The 21,063-nt window shown below is 53.5% G+C and overlaps 1 protein-coding gene across 4 annotated transcripts in view; it reads left to right on the top strand.

Moving 5' to 3' along the window:
• MID2 (midline 2) overlaps positions 1-21,063 on the top strand; it is a 77,299-nt gene that overhangs the window by 39,916 nt on the left and 16,320 nt on the right. For all 4 annotated transcript variants that reach the window (XM_032702217.1, XM_032702218.1, XM_032702220.1 and 1 more), the window contains exons 3-4: positions 14,955-15,050; positions 19,036-19,143. In XM_032702217.1, coding sequence (XP_032558108.1) covers positions 14,955-15,050; positions 19,036-19,143 — 204 coding nt within the window. The remainder of the gene's footprint in view (positions 1-14,954; positions 15,051-19,035; positions 19,144-21,063) is intronic.

Below are 21,063 nucleotides of genomic sequence, written 5' to 3'. Positions count from 1 at the left end.
GATACAAAGGCTTTGGAAGTGCATTGTCCCTTCCACATCTCTGGAAAGTCCCCTGTATCACCCCACGTGTTCCAGGGGCAAAGGGGGTCCCCAGGCAGCACCAAGGCTCTGGCCACAGTAGAAACTCCAAAAATGCCGTTTGTGCCGTTGCTTGGTGATGATTTTGGTGACTTTTTGGACTGTTTAGGCATTTTGTTTGCTTTTCCAGCAGCAAAACAACAAAGGGGAAAAAAGGCAGAAGGATTGGGACTCTCTGCTTGTGTCTGCACAAGGAGTTAAAGCCTTCTCCAGCGTCAGCGCATTCACCCCGAGGCTGAGTTTGTACCGTGTGCATCTATCTCAACGTCTCCAGCGCTGGTTTGAACAGTCTCACCGTGGCTTTACATAAGCAACAAATCAGCCAAAATAAGCCCCATCCCAGGCAGTTGTTGGCGCATTGATTGTGCTTCCAAGAGAAACCCGAGGGTTTGTGTCCTCCCTCGCGCCGTGACCTGCCAGCACGGGCATGGCTGGGCCGGCTGGGCGGGAGCCGGGAGCGCGCCCTGCGCTTGGCTTTCAGCGTTCCCATGATCTTGCCTGCTGCCCCCGCAGCCAGGTGCTGGAGCAGGGAGCCCGGAGCACCCTCAGAGCTCGCCCAGCCAAGCATCTCCCTCTCGCCTCGGTGTGGCTCAGAGCCAGACCAGGGAGAAACTCAGGGCAGGTTCCCCGAGAAGCGTGGGATGGCCCAGCTGAGCGCGGAGGTGAACGTGCCCCCGGCGGCTCTCACACGCTGCTGCTGGGAAGGTGGAAAAGTTGGTTCAGCGCAGGCACATCCCACAGGAAGCAGGAGTTTGGGAGGAGGAGGTTATTCAGGCAGCAGCAGCCTCCGTGGGCTTTACGCTTCATAGGATCACAGAATATCCGAGTTGGAAAGGACCCACCCCTTCTGCCCAGCTCCTCCTAGTTTTTCCATCCGAATTTGTTCTCCTGCCAGGAGAGGTGAGGACGGGAGACCCTGGTTGTGGTGTCGCCCTCTGGCCTGTCCCTGGTGCTGCTCCTCGCCAGCCCCTTGCCAAGTGCAGCAGCCCTGTGGCAGGAGAGAGGAGGTCTCTCAAGGGGCACATTGGGCTTAATTGTCCCAATTCATCCCTGTCTTGCCTTTGCCAGCACTGGGATGTTTGTTTCTAAACCAGCCTTGGAGGCACTTCTTGCTCCCATGAGCAGGAACATAGCAAAGCCCCGATGGAGGAACGTTTTCCTCAATGGTTTCCAACGCTGCTCTCATCTGTCTTCAGGGTATTGAGGGAAAGTAGCTGTTATTTCCTGCAGACAGGCTGTTCTGTTGTCAATCCAGAGCAAACAAGGCTGCCAGGGCTGTGTGGGGACACTCTCCAGGATCATCCCAGCTGTCCTTGGTGTTCAGGCATCTTCTGGATCGAGAGGGCTTCATATCACTCAGTGCTGGGCTGTGCCTTCCTGCCACTGCTGCCTGCCCCACAACAGCTCCCTGCATCAGGGTCGGGTGCTGCTGGGTGCCACCAGGAGCTGCTGGCTGCTGCCATGTGCCACCGGGTGCCACCAGGAGCCACTGGATGCCATCGGTGCTGGGTGCTGTCTCTTATTGCCCCTGGTGCCCAAGTGCTGACAAAAAGTGCGAGATTTGGGGCTGCCTTTCAAACCCTGACGTTTTGTGGCAATTAATCTCGCTATTTATATCAGCCTAATTAGCAGCCTTTTATTAATGTTATTGAGACGCCACAGTGCTAATTATATGTCTGCTTAACATGTGCTATTAGCGCTGCTCCAATCCAGTGTGATTCTGCCTGACATTATCCCACCATTAGCATTGTTTGTTGTGTGCTTCGGAAGATAATTTGATGTTCCTAATCGCTGTGATCCTCATTAGCAAAATGTCCCCACGTGCCCAGGCTTTTGAGAGTGATGCCACCAAGTGGTGCATCTTTCCTAGGGATGTTTCTCTGGGAAATCTTCCCCATTTTGGGAGCCTCCTGTCTGTCAGGCTCTCCCTCGGAAGGAAGGGAACCCTTGGAAGATCGTGCCCCCAAAAATAAGGCAAGTAGATCTTTGCTCTGGCATCTGCAGAAGCTTCTCTGGTCTTCTGCCTCTTCTTCTTCCTCTGCCAAGAGCTTAAATACTTAAAATTTGAGGAAAAAAGTAGCTGAAGTGTAGAGAAGTTGGCTTTAAGGGAGCTTTTCCGTCTTTTATCCTGCAGCATTGCCCACTAACAAGGTTTTCTTGTTCTCCCATGAGCAGCTGGCCCAGGAGCTGATGGCTGCAACAGCCAGGCTGTGGGAAAAGACCATCCACCCACCTCCTGCTGCCCAATATGTCCACAGGGGGACAGGGAAGATGGATACAAGTGACTGATTCTGGTGAGGGTCCCTGCTTACTCCCATGTACCCTGTACCCTGGGGCCAGCCCATCCATGCTGCCCTCCCATCCAGCTCCTGGAAAAAGTTTTAAACTGAGAGAAATCCTTCAATATGGAACAGGTAAAGAGATGTCTGTGATTCCTGACATTCTCCCACCTGCTGTTCCTGCCTCAGTGCAGCGTCCCGTGGCTCCAGCTCCTCCAGCTGCTTCTGCAGAGATGGGGGAAGGAATAAAAAAGGCTCCTGAGTGTGCACAGGAGTTGGATCAACAGGGAATTAAAACCCAGCTGCTGGAGTGTTTGATCTGCTTGTTTGATCCTCGGAGCTGGAAGCTGAGTTTTCAGGGTACGCCGGGAGAGGGAAGGCACCGGAGTGTGGGCTCTGTATTCCCTTATCAGTCGTTGGCAGGCAGCTTGGTGCCCCCTCTGCAGCACGAGGCCCTGACGGGGGGTGTGAGGGTGGAAGGGTATGAAAAAGGGGGGGCAGTGGGAGTGAATATTTCAGGAGTGTTGGCAATGACTCACCTGCCCTGTGCCCTGCCGGGAGGGAGCTCAGAGGGGGCTCCCTTGGGCAGGTGGTTCTGATGCACCACAGAGGTGGGATGGGTATCACAGACCTGGAGATGGTTATTGCAGCCCCAAAGATGGGTGTCACAGCCCTGAACATGGGTGTCACAGCCCAAGATGGGTGTCACAGTCCCGGAGATGGGTGCAGGCAGGGAGGTTTCCTTCCCTCTGGGTTTTTCACTGAGCTCTTCCCGTAGGCCAAGCTCTCCCTATCTTTGGTCATTGTCACCCAGTGCAATCTCTTCCTCCTCCTCAGTCCTCACACCTCATCTGCCTCCAGCTCTGAGCCCTTCCAGCACAGATTGTCTGATTTCAAGCTCTGCCTGTTTGCAGCTCCCAGATGGAGGAACTGGCAGAAATAATCCATGGAGACAGGAGGTGGGTGCCAGTGCTGTGGCAGGTAGCAGTGAGGTGGTAATAGAAGCAGTAGAAGCACTGAGGAGCATGAGACACCAAATAAACCCCTGGGCTGGGACAAACAAGTGGGCTGGAGGCCGAGCCATTTGCAGATACAATTTATGCATTTATTGACAATTAATATTTTAGATATATATTCTATATATTCTATATTATATATTATATATATCTACAGTGCTTTGGCTCAGTAAATTGAATGTTGTGTCCTGCTCACAGCATGAGTCAGGCTCCCCTTGGCTTGGTATCACCCCATCACTTGTTCCTGACCTCTGGTGCCAGGTCTGACTGATCTCTGCAGAATTCCATGCATTTCCTGCCATAATTTGAGATGCAGGAGCTTTAGCTTCACTCTCTAGCTAATTTTGTGTTTGTAATTCAAACCATTTCTCCCTGGTGTTCAGGCATGAATTCTGCTTTGCAGCCACTTTTTGTGTTTCCCATTCAGTTTGGGAGCAACCGGATCTCAATCCTGATGTACAGCTCAGGCAGCAAGGAGGGGGGGAACAGGTACCTTCCCTGGGATTCTTCCTTACTTTTTGCTTGAATTTTGCTAATTTGGTTTGGGAGGTGAGATAGGAATCGAATGAAGTGATTAGTGAATCTTTGATACACCTGTTATCTGGTGAAAATCACAAAGCGGCTTTTTCGATGTTGAATGGAACCAGATGTTCCTTGGGAATGTATGAATCTTCCATGAGTTTCTCTCTAGCACTAAACTCCTTGTTCAGTGTGTTCCCTTTGAATTCCATCTCTTCGTTTCTGCCACAGACACTTGGCTGTTTAATAAGTGCAAACGGGAATTTGCGTAAATGACGTGACACATCCTAGATTAGCAGCCTCAGATGGGTGTTTGTGCTCCTGAGGTGGTATTGCTGCTCGGAAAGGCTGTTGGATCCTGTGGAATCCAAGCCATGCCCTGAGTCAGGTGTCCCTGGTGCTCACAGGATGGTCCTGTGGCTCCTGGGGACGCGTCACACATCACGAGGTTTTGCCTAATGGAGCTTTCCTAGTTTTGAATCACTTGGGCAGCCTGAGAGGGTGAGGAGTAAAGGGTTGGGAAACTCTAATGGAAGAAGTGTTTGTTGATGCTCTTTCAGTTTGTCCTCTTCTGCCTTTAGCAATTGTTGGTGACAGTGATTCTTCTGCTATTCTGACGTACCCATGTGCCTCAGATCAGTATGTGTCAGGCTTTTTTCCCTGGAAATCCCATCTCTGTCTGAGATTCTCACACACCTATAGGAGTATTCCAAAGGGCTCTTCACAGCCAGACAGTTACCTGCAGCAAGAGCAGTTAACATGATTGCAGTGTCATTAGTGAGCCCGTGGAGACTTGTGCTTACTGGAGTTGGTGTCATCTCCTTCCCTTCCCCTTCCTTTTCCCTTTCCCTCTGTGGAGGATAACTTTTATGGTGTTCTTTACCTACTGTGTATTCATAGGACTCCTTCAAAAGAGGCATCTTCCTTCCACTAGTCAGCTCTTTCACAAGGGTATACATATTTATGGAATGAAGCATTATCTATCTTTTATACTTTGAAAGGATTTTGTTCACTTAGGCTTCAAAGCCGTGGTGCTGCCTCGTGCCTGATGGTCCATCCTCAGCTGTGAAACAGGGGAGCTCTCAGGATGTTTCCTCATGGTCTGATCTCTCCTCGAGCTGTGTTGTTGTTGTTTTGTCCTCTGGTTATCCCTCTGCCTTCCCACAGCTCCTCCAGGCGCTTAGTCTGTTCTGTTTCTAATCCTTCCCCGTGTCTGAGATTGTTGCTCTGCATTTGAGGCTGTGAGTTGTGCTCATCCTTTGGAATCTCTGCCTTCCTAGGGCTGTGGGTGACTCCTGCCTGACCTTGCCCCGGGGCTCAGCTGGGCCTCTTTCCCGTGGGGGTTGCTGGGGGAGCTCTCTGGGCGTGGGACCGTGTGAGCCATCTACCCACGAGGGTCTTGCAGCCCCCAGATCTGGCAGGGTGTGCAGTGAGGATTCATTCACCTGGTGTCTTTAGGACACTGAGGATTTGGGGAAGAATCTGCACTGCTGCCAGCACTCAGATCCTCCAGCTCTGATACAGGACCTGCAGGAGGATCCCCAAGAGGTGGAAGGAGCTTGTTCCCTTGCAGCTTCCACAGAGCAATCCTTCCATGCAGAGAGGGCTTTGGGTGTCATCAGAGAGGCCACAATGACCCAAAAGGGCAATGACTGAGTCCCTTTTGCAGTACAGGAGACACGGAAACCCAAGAGGACGGAAGGCTGGAAGGCTGAGACTGAAGAAGCAGGTGGACATTTGCACTGTCTTCTTTCTTTTTTTTTGTTCTCTGTCCTCAATTTTTATGGTTTCATCACTGTGGCAGAATAAAACAGGATCATTATTATTGCTTACTTTTCCAACAGAAGGGATTTCTCAGGGAAGCAGGGATGCCAGTGATGCTTGGCTCCCATGAGGACAACAGAGCTGCTTCCAGGGTTTCTCTCAAGATGAGCCCTGGGGATTTTTAGGGCCAGCATGGGGGGACCAGAGTGGCCAGGAGGCTCTGGGGTTGCTTCCAGCACCAACTCCTTTCACTCACCATCACCCATCCCATGGAGGGCTCAGAGGTGGGAGGGTGGGGACGTTTTTCCCCAGCCCTTCCACCCCATCAGGAAATTACCCCTCTAGACCTCCTGGTTTGGAAGGAACTGGGGATTACTCACCAGAGGAAAATTCCTGGAAAAGGCATTGCTTGGAGCAGCGGAAATCTTTTCCTTCCGCTCTGTCTTTCTAAAGGAATAAATAAAAATAGTAGAAAATCTGCAAATAACCTCAGGCCTCACCGTAGTTTGGGAATTTTTAATACCAAATGTAGCACATTTAATAAGATGTCTGAAAATCACATTCTTTTAAGCTGAAAAACACATGGCCTGAACTGGGGAGTAAAATCTCGGAGTGTTTAACTAGGACAGCTCAGACAAGCGGATCATGCTTAGATGACTTCAGGAATGAAAACTGGCTTGTCACAGTCAGGACGAATTTAATAAAATATTTAAACAATTTTCAACACTGCTGTGATGTTACAGAAAACCAGGATAATATCCAAGAGGAGAAGAATTGCTTTGGGAAGATTAAAGGATGTAATGAGTGAATGGCCTAAATCAGCCATACGCATTTCTGCCATGGTGAACCACTTTGATGCCCAGAGAAGCTGTGGCTGCCCCATCCCTGGAAGTGTTCAAGGCCAGGGTGGGTGGGGCTTGGAGCAACCTGGTCTAGTAGACCCTCCCATGGCAAGGGGTGGAGCTGAATGAGCTTTAAGGTCCCTCCCAAACCAAACCGTTCTGGGATTCACTGGTTCTGGTGTTGGGGGAATGGGGGGGGACCAGCCCAGATGCAAACAGATGCCTTGGGTAGCTGAATGCTGCTGGCACCCTCTGCCTGTTGTACCCACTGAGGCAGCAGGTAGTGCAGAGCTGGCTGTGGAAGCAGGTGGCATAAAAATGTCCTCCTCAGGCTGTTGGATGTCCTGTGAGACCCGCTGCCACGTGGCAGGAGTTATCCCACCCGTGGGGCTGGGAAGGGATGCTGTGGTGCTCCCACAGCCATGTGCCTCATGTGTGCCTTCTGACAGCCAGAGGAGTTGGGGTCCAGAGGGTGAGCTGCCACATGTCATGTCTCTCCATGGCCTGGAGGTGGGTGTCAGGATCTATGCCAAGATATCTTGGTTGGCAATGAAGGATGCAGGAGAGACACCATCCAAATGCAGCTGTGGTGTGCCCTTTCACAGGAATGAAGGGAACCAGCCTCTGCTGGTTGTGTATTTGGTGAAGTGTGGAAGCTGAACTTGCCTTTGGGCAGCTCCTGGTTTTCTCCTCCAGCTCCCAGGACAAGCCCAGAAGCTGCAGAAATGTTCTGTACTTTGACGGGCTTCTCCCTCGTGCTGACTCACTGACAGACCCGCACTCTTGTGGTGATGTAGGAGAAGGTTCTGGTCACCCTGTAACAGGGAGGGTGTCAACTCCCTTGTTCCTGTCCTTTTTCTCATCTTATCCAGGAAAACAGCCCAGTGTGGCTTGCCAGGGAACAGCTCGTTCCGTGGGAGACACACTTGCGTGGCCGAGCTCCAGCAGCAGAGGTTCTCCACCACTGCCAGCCATTCCTCTTCTCCCTGCGGTGAGGAGGACGGCCCATGCCAAGGACTTGCAGGTGTTTGGGCTCTTACAGGGTTTTGCCTGAGGGGATGTTTTCGGAAGCAAAGCCCTTGTTGCTGTTAAGTAGTGCAGGGACAGAAGCAAACAGGGAACGTGCACCCTGGAGCTGCATCAGGCAGCCAGACACAAACCTTGCCAAAACAATGCTCAGACTGGGTCTGCAACTAATCAGCGGCTTTGGAGAAATGACAGCATTAAACTAGTTCATGTGATTTTTTTCCCCCTTGGAACTGTGCAGGACAGCTTTGATTTACAGGAGAATTAGCAGCACTCCCCACCCCGATCCTCAGGTTGTCTGTAGGAGCAGGAGCATTTGGTCACATTCCTGCGGACCAGAGGCTGAAAAGTGAGGCATCAGGAGGAGGTGAGTGGGACCCTGGGTTGCTCCCGTCGGCAGGCAGTGAGTTTTACCTGCAGCCATTTCTGTCCCTGTCGCTTCTTTAGTTAAGATGTACCTGAGGAAGGCAGGAGCTCTGTGTTTGTGTCAGGAGAAGCTGAGGTCTCCCCTGTGGTTGAGGATGTGCTCCGGTTGTGTCTCTGTGGTGTGTGAGGTTGTGCCACAGGGATGGGGGGGTACTGGGAATGATCCCAGACCTGGTAGCAGCATGGCTGTGCAGAGCTCTGGCCATGTGCCCTTTCCAGAGGGATGAGTGATGCTGGGGATGGTCCTGGACCTGGTGGCAGTGACAGTGCAGAGCTCTGGCCCTGTGCCCTGTCCAGAGGGCTGAGCTCCAGGAATGTGCTGAGCTTCAGACAGACGTGTCTGTGCAACTGGACCCTCGTGCTGTCCTCTTTAGTGGACAAGAACTGTCACCAGCAACGGGAGGAGCGGGACCCTGGCAGAGCTGCTGCGTGGTGGTGCCTCAGTGGTGATGAACCACCTCTGTGTAACTCTCCTTGCGAGCGGTGCCAGTACTGTTCCCATACTCCCTCCCATCCTGCCCAAATCCAGAGCCTGTCCAAGCGGCGGGAGGAGAGGAATTTCCTGAGGAGGATAAACAAACTGTTCTCATTGCTGTGAGGGTAGCTTTCCCACTCCCTGACCCAGCAGTCCCGCACCACTGAGGTGCCGTTAGTGCCATGGACTAGGGACAGGGCAGCAGAACACCTGAGCAGAGCTCGGGAAGAGGCCCTGGCCACTTCTCTTGCTTCCTCTGGTCCCTTGGTGTATCCAAGGGAAGGACTGGCTCCTGCCATCACATCTGCATCATTAACTCCGTGGCTCTGGCATCAGATCTCCTGCCCTAACAAAGCAATTTGCTGCTGGTGCTCTGCAGTTGTCCTGTGGCTTTGGTGTCTGTGTGTACATGCACTTGGGTCCCCTCACGTCACATCCAGTCAATGGCTTGTGTCAATGAGGCACCCAGAGCATGTGATGGCTCCTGGTGAAGGTACGAGGTGGGACCTGGGACATGTGGACCACACTGGGGTCTGCCTTTGACTCCCCCTCCACTGCAGGGCAGGGGATAGGGGCAGCAGGCTGGGAAGCAGGAGCAGTGTCTGCAGCAGTGACACTTCGGGGTCACTATCCCCAGGTCCCTGCAGCCCCGTGCCCACCACAGGGACACACCTGCTCTGGTACAGGCTCAGCAGATTTCTGCCCAGTTTCCTCTGCTCATCAGGCTGGTTTGGGGATCATCCAGTAATTAAGTGCTGGAGCTGCTGGGAATGGGGTGTCCCAGGGGAGTGGGGGTATGAGTGACACGCAGCTGGCATAAGGGGGCTGCATGACAGACCTTATGCACTGCAGACAGTGCTCTTAGCCCATGTGGTGGGATAGACAAGGGGTTTGCTCCCCAAAACCGGGAGGGTTCAGGCAATGCTGGTTGGCTCAGCCCAAGAGAAGATGCTCCAGAAGAACCGACAAGACACAAATCCAGGATGTGCTGATTAGGCAGCGGCACATGCAAGAGCTGCAAATCACACAGTCAGCTCACCCTGTTTACTCGGGGTTTTCTGCTTTTATGTTTCTCTCCTCAATTTAAATTCCCAAGGAGACACTAGACACAGTAAGTGCTGATGCAGCCCGCCCTGGAATGCTGCTTGGAGGAGCACGGATCCCACCCACCTGCCTCTGCCCCCATCCCTGCTCAGCCCAGCCCAGCTGCTCCTCCAGGTTCCTGACGGTTCCTTCTTTTCTTTCATCTCGTTACAAATTGAAGCATGGCCGCTGAAACGGTGGATTTGCCGCACTGAGAGCAGGATCCAGCCCCAGGTCTTGCCAGGCTGAGATAACCCTGTGCTTGCTGTGCGTGGGGTGAAGGGGACAGGCTGGGGATGCCCAGGACCCCAGGCTGAGCGCTGGGGACATTGCTATAGCGCCGTTTGCCAGGGTGGCACAGGTGACAGCCGGGAGCCCTGGCTGTGGCACACCCGTCCCCATGTCACCTACATCCCCAGCCCCACTCCCCCGGGGAACTTCCCTCCAGATCTGTTTCCCAAGCAAAGGTGAGCATAGAAAGAGCCAGCCAGGATTTCAACCTGACACATCATCAGGGATTAAACCTAATGAACAGATTTGGAGAAGCTCTCAATTGCTCTGACTGAGTGGGAGACACGGGGGGATGTCACTGCACCCTCAGGTACATCATTGTGTGTTGATCGAGTGCATCCCCTCACTCCCCATCCCCTCCATGCTGAGGGGTCACTGCCAGCACCCTTTTGCTTGGCTCAGGCTCTGGCTCTGGACTCTTCAGCACCATCAGAGTCACCACCAGTCCTGTGCCACTGTGAGCTGCTCGGTTTCTAGGTCAGCTCTGCCAGTGGGGCGATAGCAGCCCCGAACACTGGCAGAGATTTCAGCTCTTACTCAGCCTGTTTGGCTCCAAAGCGACTTAAAATGCATTACTGTCACACATGGCAGCTCAGTCCTGTCTCTCTGTCACTTGTCCCATTGTCTGGGGACATTCTCCTTAGCAAAGCCCAGCAGCTGACTGGCTTTGCATATTTTTCCCCGAAGATTTTTTCTTGGTGCTGGGAATTGATTCTAAACATAGAATTGTGGAATCACAGAATGGTTTGTGTTGGAAGAAACCTTAAAGCTCATGTTGTTCCAACCCCCTGCCATGGGCAGGGACACCTTCCACTATCCCAGGTTGCTCCAAGCCCCGTCCAGCCTGACCTTGAATGCTTTCAGGGATAGGGCAGCCACAGCTTCTCTGGGCAACCTGTGCCAGGGCCTCCCCACCCTCACAGCCAAGAATTTCTTCCATATATCTAACCTAAATTTCCCCTCTTTCAGTTTGAATCACTTTAGAGGGATGTGCCAGGGTTGGTCGTGGCTAGTGCCACGTTCAGCCCTCTGTCCAGCCTGTGGGAAGAGGATGTGGGAGTGGGAGCATCTGGTGGCACAGGAGCATTGCCAGGCTCTGGACCTGCTGGGGGGCCTCTGAGAAGAGCCTCATCTGTGTGGTGCCACCATGGAGAGGAGCCTGGTCGGGGCTGTGCATTGCTGCCAACGCCCAGGATTTCCCTGGAAGTGTTCCAGGCCAGGTTGGATGGGGCTTGGAGCAACGTGGTCTAGTGGAAGGTGTCCCTGCCCACAGCAGGGGTTGGATGAGATGAGCTTTAAGGTCCCTTCAAACCCAAACCATTCTAGGATTCTGTGATGTGTTAGCATGGAGGCAGCTGTCAGTGGAGGGGATGATGCTGTACCAACCCTGCCATCACTGTCCTGCTCCAAAATCCCTTCAGAGCAGATGGGGCTGGACTGACCCTGGTGGGAGCTACCTGCATCTCACCCTGTCCTGCTGCTGCTTCCCAGGAAAGCCACCCCAACATTTCTGAAATGAACCACATCAGTGCCCTCATCCCCACAGAGCCAGCAAGTGCCTGGGGTGGGAGTTTAGTGCAAAGCAGCATTTTGACCAGGAACAGGGACATGGGTGGAGGTTCCCAGGGCTCCAGTGTCATTGCAGCTACAGGATGCAACCAACAACTTTGTGGTTTTGAAATAAGAGCAGCTCCGTTAGGAGCTCTGTGGCAGACTCCAGATGCCCTGGGCAATGTCCTGGTGACATTTGGCTTCCTTGTGCTGCTCCAAATGGGTCAGAGGACACCCAGCAGCAATCCTGCCCTGTGCCAGGACCTGGCAGCACATCTTCAGCCTGAAGGGTCTAACTGTGCATCCTCAGCCTGGCAGCAATCCCAGCCAGCCACTGCAGGTGCCTGTCCCCTGCCCCATCCAGGTGAGGCTGGTGAATGGTGGTGGCATCTGGGGACCAGTTTTCCTGCCACTTTGGCACGTGGAGGGCATTCTGGAGGGGGTTTGACTTGGTGCAAGTGTGCCTGCTCGTGGGTTTGTGGATGCACATGTGATTTGTGTTTATAGTGTGCAGGGGGATCAGGGCAAGGATCTACCTCCATTACTGGAAGTGATTATAGATGAATAGGGGCAATGAGAAAAGCCTTGGAAGTAACACTCTCCAGTTTTGGCTGTCTTTCCGTGAAGATACATGTGGAAATCTGTCTGTGATAAGGTGGAGCCAAAGGAAACCCTCCATGCTGCCATGTCAGGCTGAGCCCCTCACCCCTCAGAGCACTGCTGAGGGACAGCAGCACTGACCATCAGCCACCCACAGCCCCTCAACTCCCATCCGTAGGGCTTCTCTAGCTCCATGGAGCTCCAGGTACCCCTGTCCTGCACCCAGGGATTCCTGCTGGTGGAGGAGACCTGAGACTCCCATGGCCTGAACCCCTGGGCACTCAGACACCCTCATAGGATGGGTCTGTGTGACATATAGAGACCCTGTCCCTGCCCCCCTGCCTGGGGCTCAGAGCCTGCTCTGCTCTGTCTCCCAGGTGGTTAAAGCCACAAGGCTGATAGTGTTTCCCAGTGCTGGTGGATGCGTTTCCAGACTGGTGGATGGGCTGGTGACCAGCCATGGAATGCAGCTCTGGCCAGGTGCAGGCAAGATCATGTTTGACAAAGCACAGGGACCAGGAGAACACCATGTATTTATGGTTCCTGAAGCTGTCTTGAGCCCCCAGCCTTAATGCCTTCTTCAAACAGAGAAATCTGTGTTTAGTCCAACTGCTTGTTGGGTATTTGGAGAAAAAGGAAAACGGAGTTGTTGCCCATCATGCCCATTGCGGAACAAATATGGGTGTTGGTGCTTGCAGGTCTGTGCTGTGTGATTCCACTCCTCTGGCTGGGTGTGAATGGATTTACTGTGCATCTGGTCACTGGCAGGTAAAGGAGTGCAGCTGCTGAGCTGCTCTGTTGGAGCTCCAGGAGGGTTTGATCCTGCAGATCTTTGACACTCGGGATGGGTGTCTGTCCCACAGTGCCTGTGTCTGGGCAATCCCCTCTCTGGTCCCATTGTCCCTGGGTGACTCGGCCCCTTGGCCCCATGGAGCAACAGTGACTCCTGCTCAAAGGCATGGTGGTGCTCCCCTTTTTGTCAATTTTTCTCACTTCTCTCCCCAGTTGTAGAGAAATCACCTATTTCAGGCCAGAAGGTGGAGGTTTGGGGAAATGACGAGTGTTTTATAAAGCAATTAAAGCCCAACCCCTGTAATTGCTGTAATTTATATACACCTACAAAATAACCAGCTGGTGTGATCCAGGCTTCAAGCCCATTTTATTTGTTTCAGCACATCGAACAGATGGAAACATTCCATCTGTGTTTTCCTAGAATATAGAGGGGTTGGCAGTGAGGGTCTGTGGGTGTGGAGAAGGGCTGGGGAGCAGCAAGGGGCTGTGGGGGAGCAGTGAGGAGCTGGAGGAGCAGCACAAGGGGCTGTGCAACCATTGCTGACACCAGTAAAGCACCACTGACTGCCTCAGCATCACCACAGCGGACGTGTGATGAAGGGATCGGTGCTTAGGCACAGGATTTGTGTGTGTTTATGGATGGGAGGAGTGATGCCATCCCCTAGAAAACTCGGGAAGCTGCAAATGGGGTTTGGGCTCGTGTGCTTCAAAGCTGTACCCTCAGCCCCCCCCCCTTCCATCACACCCTGGAACATTAAAGCAGGTTGGTGCGAGTTCAAAGCTGGGACCTCAGCGCAGCCAAAGTGGTGACGAGGGAAGTAATTAGCAAGTGAAATGTTCAGTGCTGTAGTGAAATGATGTTATGATATTGGGCTGTGAGGAGGGGAGGGTGGGAGCAGCTGGTTTTTCCATTATCCATACAGCCCTGCTCTGCGAATCCTTCCTGCATAACGAAAGCTCCTTGGGTTTTATTCCATTTCTCCAGCCTGTTCCTGTGTTCTGCCTCACCCGCCCTTGCCTGGCAATTTGCAGGGTTGCAAACGAGCTTGGAGTATTTTAGGAGCCAGTGGTTTTTCAGGAATGAGTGCTCTGCCTGTGCTCTGTGCCTGTGATTCAAGTTCTCCTGGCTCAGTAGCCCCCAATTACCCCTGTGTACAGAGGGGGGCTGTGTTTATGGGTCTGCTGGAGTTGGATCAAAGCCTTGGACTGCAGTTCCTACCCGAGGATGAATGAACCACCTCAGGGATCTTCTTCCAGCCCTGGAGTTTAAAATATTAATAGGATATCATTTCCCAACAAGCACTGCAACAGGTAGCGAGCGCTCTGTTATAAAACATTCCTGTTAGTGGAACACGTGGAACCGGCAATGCCGTGTCCCTGGAATTGACACCCACAAACCGTGCGTCCCCCACATGGCCACGGATATCAATGTCCCCTTAAATGGGCTCTTTCTCTGTGCTCTGCTGGATCCCCTTCTGCTCCCGGAGTATTGCAGCCTGCGGGCACCAGAGCAGGCCCCGGGGATCCCTGTGCTGCTGGGGTTGTGATCTGCTGGCAGAGATCTGCTGGCCGTGATCCACTGCCCGTAATCTGCTGGCCCAGATCCACTGGATGAGATCTACTGGTGGGGATCTGCTGGCCGAGATCTGCTTACCGTGGTCCACTGGCTGAGATCCACTGGTTGTGATCCACTGGCCAGGATACACTGGCTGAGATCTGCTGACCATGATCTGCTGGTTGAGATCTGCTCCAGCAAGCAAAGGGCAGCATGGCTGGGGACTGAGAGGACAGTGCTGGGCAGCTCCACTCTCCTGGCCTGTGCCCACAGTGCTCTGGTTGAGGTGGTTGGTAGACCAGATGTCTCTCTCCCGTGGCTCATCAGGCTCTTGTTTGTCTCCCTCACCCTGTGCAGGACAAAACTGATGATGAAATAAGCCAAAATTTTCTCTCCAGAGAGCAAACACCCCACACTGTCCCCACAAGATGGTGACACCACAGAGCTGAGTTCAGTGGCTCCCCCATGGCCCAACCCACCAGAGAGGGCAGGAGCTGCCGAGGAGCCCCAGAGCCTTTTCCCAAAGTTATTCCAGTGTTGCTCCCTCAGGCAGTGGTGGGTGATGGAGGGTCTTGGTTGCTGGCAGGGGACTGGGGACACTCCAGCTTTGCTAATCTCTATGTTTTTCCTCTTTTTCTCCCATTTCTGGACCTGCAGCAAACCCTGGAGACGAATCTCACCAACCTGGTTAAACGCAACAGCGAACTGGAAAACCAGATGGCCAAGCTGATACAGATCTGCCAGCAAGTGGAGGTGGGTGAGGGCCAATGGGGGCTGGGGGAGGTGCCCGGGGCATCTCGCTGCTCTAGGGATGGGATGCATGGATCACCCCAGAGTCCTTTCCTAGGGACTACCCTGGAAACAGAGATGAGTGTGGGGGGAAGCACTGCTGAGGTCTCAGAGGAGCTGAATTGATTGGGGGAGTTTAGTCCCAAACAATTGAAGATGCAAGGATCGTTCCCAGGGTCTATAGGGTCTGAAGGAGCATGGCATGACTGGGAGCCACTGGGAAGAGACATGGGCTGCTGGGCTGGCTCCACGCAGGAGGACCTGCCATCTTCTCTGTACTGGGGGCAGCAGGTGTTTTTGGTGGAAGCCTGGGTGAAACTGAGCATGGAAACCAGGCTCAGCTGGGTGACACCGAGCCTGTAACAGGGCTCATGAACTCATGACACCGAGCATGGAAACAGGGCTCATCAATAGCCTGGGTGACACTAATCCTGCCAGCAGGGCTCATCAACTGGGTGACACCGAGCATGCAGCTGTTCCTTGAACCACCACCTTCCCATAGGATAAAATCCTAGGCTGCTGCCGGGATTACTGCTATGGATTCAGGGGGAATTTGCCGGTGCCTGAGTGAACACAACAGTTCTTTGCTTCATCCTTGGGCACCCCGGCCTTCCCCACACCTCCCCTTAGCCACCCCGTGGGCCCAGCAGCCAGTGGGATGCTCTGGTAGGATGTGGGGATTCTGCAGCAGCATGTTGGAATGCTGTGGTGGGATGCAGGGATGCTGTGGCAGTATGCAGGGATGCTGCAGTGGGATGCTATGACAGGATGCAAGGATGCTTTGGTGGAACGTGGGGATGCTGCGGCAGGATGCAAGGCTGTGGATGGATGTGGACATGCTGCAGCAGGATGAGGGATGCTGCATGTGCTGGCTGGAACTGCTTGCCCTCAGCAAAGCACCTGGAATGGATTTGTCCATGGAGCTGCAGCTTGTCCTTCACCACCTGCATCTCGGAGCAGCTGGAGCTCTGGTGCTGGGAAGGTGCTTCCAAACCCCCGTGGTTCCTACAGGCAGCGTCAGCGCTTTGTTCTTTGCTCCCTCAATAATGTCCTGATGATCTGGCAAGAGGAAATGAGAGTAGAAGCCCTTTCTGTGAGTGCCAGCAAGGCCGAGTGTGCCGCCAGCAGCTGGCAGCCACTGTCACAGTGTGCGAGGAGGAGGAGGAGGAGAGGGCTGAGATGCTCTGAACTTCCAGCCAAAATAAGGAGCAGAAAAGTCCCACTTGGCTCTGCAGCACTGCTGGCCTTCTGCACTGATACTCCGTGTCACTCACACTGTCCTGTTTCTCTCTGCCCATGCATCACTCTGCAGTAGGAATGGCTTTGTCAGAGCTGTCTCTCCTGGGCTCCCTCTTCCCCAGGGCTCAGAGGGCTTGGAGTGAGTCTGGGAAAACAGACAGCAAATGGCTGGCTGGCAGGGAGAGAAGGAGCCAGGATGTCCTTGCAGAACTCTGGTGACAGTCACCAGCCCTTGCTGCTCTAATGGCCCACACTTTAGCTCTGAGAACCCACTAGGGATGGAGCAAGGCTGGATGTCCTTCCAAACCTCCTCCTTTGAATCCAGCTCCAATATCCTGATGACCTGACCTATGATAAACTGAAATCCATTTGGTGTTTCTGTCTGATCCAGGGAGTCTCAGACCTCTAAGCTGTCATTTTCGGCAGAGTTTGGGAGTTTTCAGCTTTGTCAGACGCTCTGCTTAAAATAACAGTTCAAACAACATTTCTCAGCCATGCTGAATGCACAGCCGGGCCCTTGGAGGCACCTTCACAGAGAGCACAGTAAAGTGTGAAGCAGAAAATATCTCTGCCTCCCTGTTTTCCCTGTCAGTCTGATTCCAGGGAATTTTGCTTTCGAGCTATTTGTAGACGTGGCACACGCGATCCCGACATACTCTACCCATCGGCCACGTTCAGTGTAAGTCCCATGGTACGGCCAGGGAATGGTGCCACCAACACCCTGAGGGACAGGGGTTCACAAGGGCACTGCAAGTGTCCCCAGGCCACTGAGCCCGTGCTGCCTGTCGAAGTGACTCTGGTGCCTGGGGCGCTGCACTGAGAGAGGGTGAAAGGGCCAAGTCCCGTGACAGTGATGGAAACGTGGACCAAGGAGGGCAGGTAACAATCTCGTGGGGAAGCTGAGTTTGTAAAATAGAGATGGTACCACCGTGATGTCCCCATTGTGGGGGGCAGCAGGAGATGCTGCACATGCACCATGGGGCGGTGGCCTCTGTGCCACGGCAGCTGCAGGGCTGACCTCAGTGTGAGCTCGTGGTGTCTCCAGAGCACAGTTGCTACATGGCCAAAAAACTCTCAAGGGTTTTGGAGGTGGGATGGGGTTCTCTGCTCCATCCCTGAGCTACCAAGGCACGAAAGAGGAGGTTTTCCTGTGCCTGAGTCATACTGTGGGCGGAGATGCTATTCCTCATCCCCATGAGCTGCGGGATGAGCTCTTCCCAGGGCTGAGTTTATTCCAGGGCTGTGTTGTCCCTAGCACATTCCCCCTCAGGACTGAGAAGAATGAAGTATTTTTTCTCTCCTTTCTTACACCTAAAAGCCTCCCCCATGCCCAGTGCTCCTATACCCATAGCACTTGCCAAGTCTTCATCCCAAGTCCAGCATTTACCTGGGAACTGATTCATCCCTACAGAGTGGTTTGGCCAGTGTCCAGATGTGCTTGAGCCAGGGATTTGCCAGCAGAGCAGTGCTGGTCTGCAGTACACCCACCATGCTCTGCTGGCCCTTTGGGAGGACTCTGGCCTTAAAAATGCTCCTTTTTGGGCAGAAGGCAACTGGGAAAGGGACTGTGTGGCCTCTGTGACTTCACCTGCCTTCAGCCTCCCAGAGCATGAGCATGCCTGAGGGCAGATTTCTTGCCCTGGGCAGATTTTCACATTTTTGCTATGGATGGGTACAGATTTATGTTGTCCTGTAGCCATCCTGGAGGGGGAGTGCTCCAGGCCTGAGCCCTGGGACCACTGTTGGTCAGCAGCTGGTTAGGGGGATGGACCTAAGGCCGACCTGAGGTGCTCCAACCTCCCCTCCTATCCTTTGGCCCAACATCTCCTTCCCTCCCTTTGCCGTGCACAGGCCTTGCTTCATCTTCCCTTACCTTCATGTGAACCAGCACCTGAATGAGAGTGGGAGTCAAGAGTTTGTGCTCCTGGGAAGCTGGGGTGACAGCCATCTCCATGGACACATGGCCTCAAGGGACTTGGGTGCTGCCAGCTCTCCACGGCCAGGCTGCACAGCAGCACTGCCACAGCAGCTCTCTGCAGGCTCCAAACCCTGGAGCTGATTCCCCCCCCTCCTGCTACGTGCAGCAGATTGGGAAAATTTTACGCTGTTTTTCCTCCGTGGAGCTCTCTTTGCAGACCATCAGCTGTCTCCCACTCCGGTGTTGCATAATCTGCTGGCCAGGTTTAAAAAAAGATCCTGTAGCAAAAATGTGGTGCACTCAGGGCTGCCTTTGGACTGCTCTGTGTTTCACAGGGATTTGGGAGTAAGAAATAAGGAAAACTGATTTCCATCCTCTAGCGTGCTTAATTGATAGGGCTCAATTCCCCTTCCATAAAGTGCACTCCCCTGTCCTGTCTTGTCCTGTCCTGTCCACCACCCCAGGGATACTGGTCTTCCTGGAGGCAGAGGACTGGAAGCTTTGCCTGCACCCCCACACACTGTATGTGTACACCATGGTGAACACAGCCATGAGGGTGTGTTGTGTGTCACCCCAGTACCTGTATGTTGTGTGTCCCCCCAACACCTGTATGTTGTGTGTCGCCCCAGCACCTGTATGTTGTGTGTCCCCCCAACACCTTTATGTTGTGTGTCCCCCCAACACCTGTATGTTGTGTGTGTCCTCCAACATCTATAGGATTGTGTGTGCTCCCCCCAACACCTGTATGTTGTGTGTCCCTCCTAACACCCGTGTGTTGCTGTTCCTGGCCAGGTGAACACAGCCATGCATGAGGCCAAGCTGATGGAGGAGTGTGATGAGCTGATGGAGATCATCCGCCAGCGCAAGCAGGTCATCGCTGTCAAGATCAAGGAGACAAAGGTGAGGGGGGGTGGCTCATGTGTCCCTGGTCCAGCCACGGGCAGAGGGGCCACAGCCATGAAGGATTTGCTTTGGGCAGCCATCAGTGCACTCAGGTTCATCTTCTTGCTGTCCAAAATCTGAGTGTCCCTCACTGCTGCTGCCCCAGGGCTCCTCCGCCAAGGACAAGGCATGTGCTGGATGTGGCTGGAGGAGGAACGGTTTGTGGGTTAGCGTGACAAGTTGGTGCAGAGGCTTGGATCACTCTAGACAGCTTCCTCAGGGCTTTTAACTACCACGGTCCTAACAGAATAATGTGGAATTAATACTGAAGGACCGGAGTCCAGCGCTGCAAAGAAAGCAGAGGCTGCACAGTCTGCACTGCAGCACAGCTGAGGGGGGAGCTGCTTCTCACCTTTCTCTTTGTAGGGGTGTTTGGAGCCTTCATCCAGCGGTTCCAGGTGTTTTGCAGTGGTTTCTTTGTGTGTGATGTCCCACCCCAAAGGGAAAGGCAGCACTCAAGATTTGTAGATGCTCATGGTCGAAAGGACTGGCAGAAGTCAGAGGGTCAGCAAAAGCTTACAGAGTTTTGTTAGTAAATTACAAGTAATTTACTTGGCATGGAAATTTATATAGATTAGTTCCTCATCTCCCAGTATAAGCACTGGGTTTTGGATAAAGGGGTAGGGTGAACAGGAAGAGAGAGAGGGAGATGGATTAAAGACGGAGAGAGAGGAAGAAAGAGAGATCACCAGTCCTGGTTCCAGCAACAGGGTGTCCAGGGTCAGGGGGCACTGCCTGGGCTTCATGTGGGGGCCTTTTTATAGATAAGTTTTCCCCCCCTGGGGAGAAGTTTCTCCCTTTCTGTGCAAGTTACTTCTCATGTGCAGTCCATTTTTCCAGACCTTTCTGGAAACGGGTCAGAGACTTCAGGTGTCTTTGGTGGTCTTGATCTCCCCTACAGGCCATACCCACTTCTCCACCTCACTCCTACTCTGCTGTGTTGTGCTTATCTTTAGGAGCCGGAACAAGGATGTTTGTCCCAGAAAAGTGCTACCCTGCCTCTGAAGGGCCCCTTCTCCAGCCACAGCAACCCTTGGGCTCCACACATGCGACAGGGAGAGGCTGGAGGGCTGGGCTGTAGCTCTGGGTGGTGCCCCTGGGAACCTCCTGAGCCCTTTGTTGTTCTCACTGAGTTTGGGTGTGCATTGGGGTCCCACCGCAATGCCCACAGCCAAGCCCCAAATACAGATGTTTCCCAGGTGTAGACTGGGAGCAGGTTCCGCTGCAGGCGTACACAGGAGAGCCACCAGCATGACTCTGGGACACCCTGGCATCAGTGGGAGCTTTGAAATCCTGCTTCTACCCCAAGCACTCCAGGGAACATATTTTATGTAACAGTGCCGTCTGCCGGTCCATCTGTCTGTCTGCTTGCACTTCCCACTCTCTTCCCTGATGGCTCCAGGCTGTGCTGTCCAGTTCAAGCCATGCTTGGGAGGAGCTGGAAGCTCCAAATTGTTGTTTTCCTACAATTGACACCTGGGCAGAGGTGAGTGGCATGGATTAGTGCCCAAACTCTCCGCAGAGGCAGCGCTGAGGAGCTGCCAACCCAGCACTGCACCAGTGGGAGATGGGTGTGGGGACACTGGTACTGGCCATACTGGGTTTGGCTTCCAAAGTTACCTGGGAACTGGAATAAGCATCTGTGCCAGTGAAAAGAGGCCAGGGATGGAAAGGTGCAGGTGTGCAGCATTGCAGATACCTCTGTACCCTCCCTGTGCTGTCTGTGGTGGGGCTGGGCAGGGTCCCCCCTTGCTTCCAGCGCCTGAGCAGCAATTTCCAGGTCAGAAGGGGACGCAGCTTTCCCAGGACCCCCAGCCAAAAACATGGGAGAGTTTAAAAAGCTTGAAAGACAGCTCCCCAGAGCCACTGGGACATTCC

This window comes from Chiroxiphia lanceolata, chromosome 14, assembly GCF_009829145.1.
Source record: "Chiroxiphia lanceolata isolate bChiLan1 chromosome 14, bChiLan1.pri, whole genome shotgun sequence".
In the NCBI taxonomy this organism is placed as follows: Eukaryota; Metazoa; Chordata; class Aves; order Passeriformes; family Pipridae; genus Chiroxiphia; species Chiroxiphia lanceolata.
This window is presented reverse-complemented; position numbering and strand designations above follow the sequence as displayed.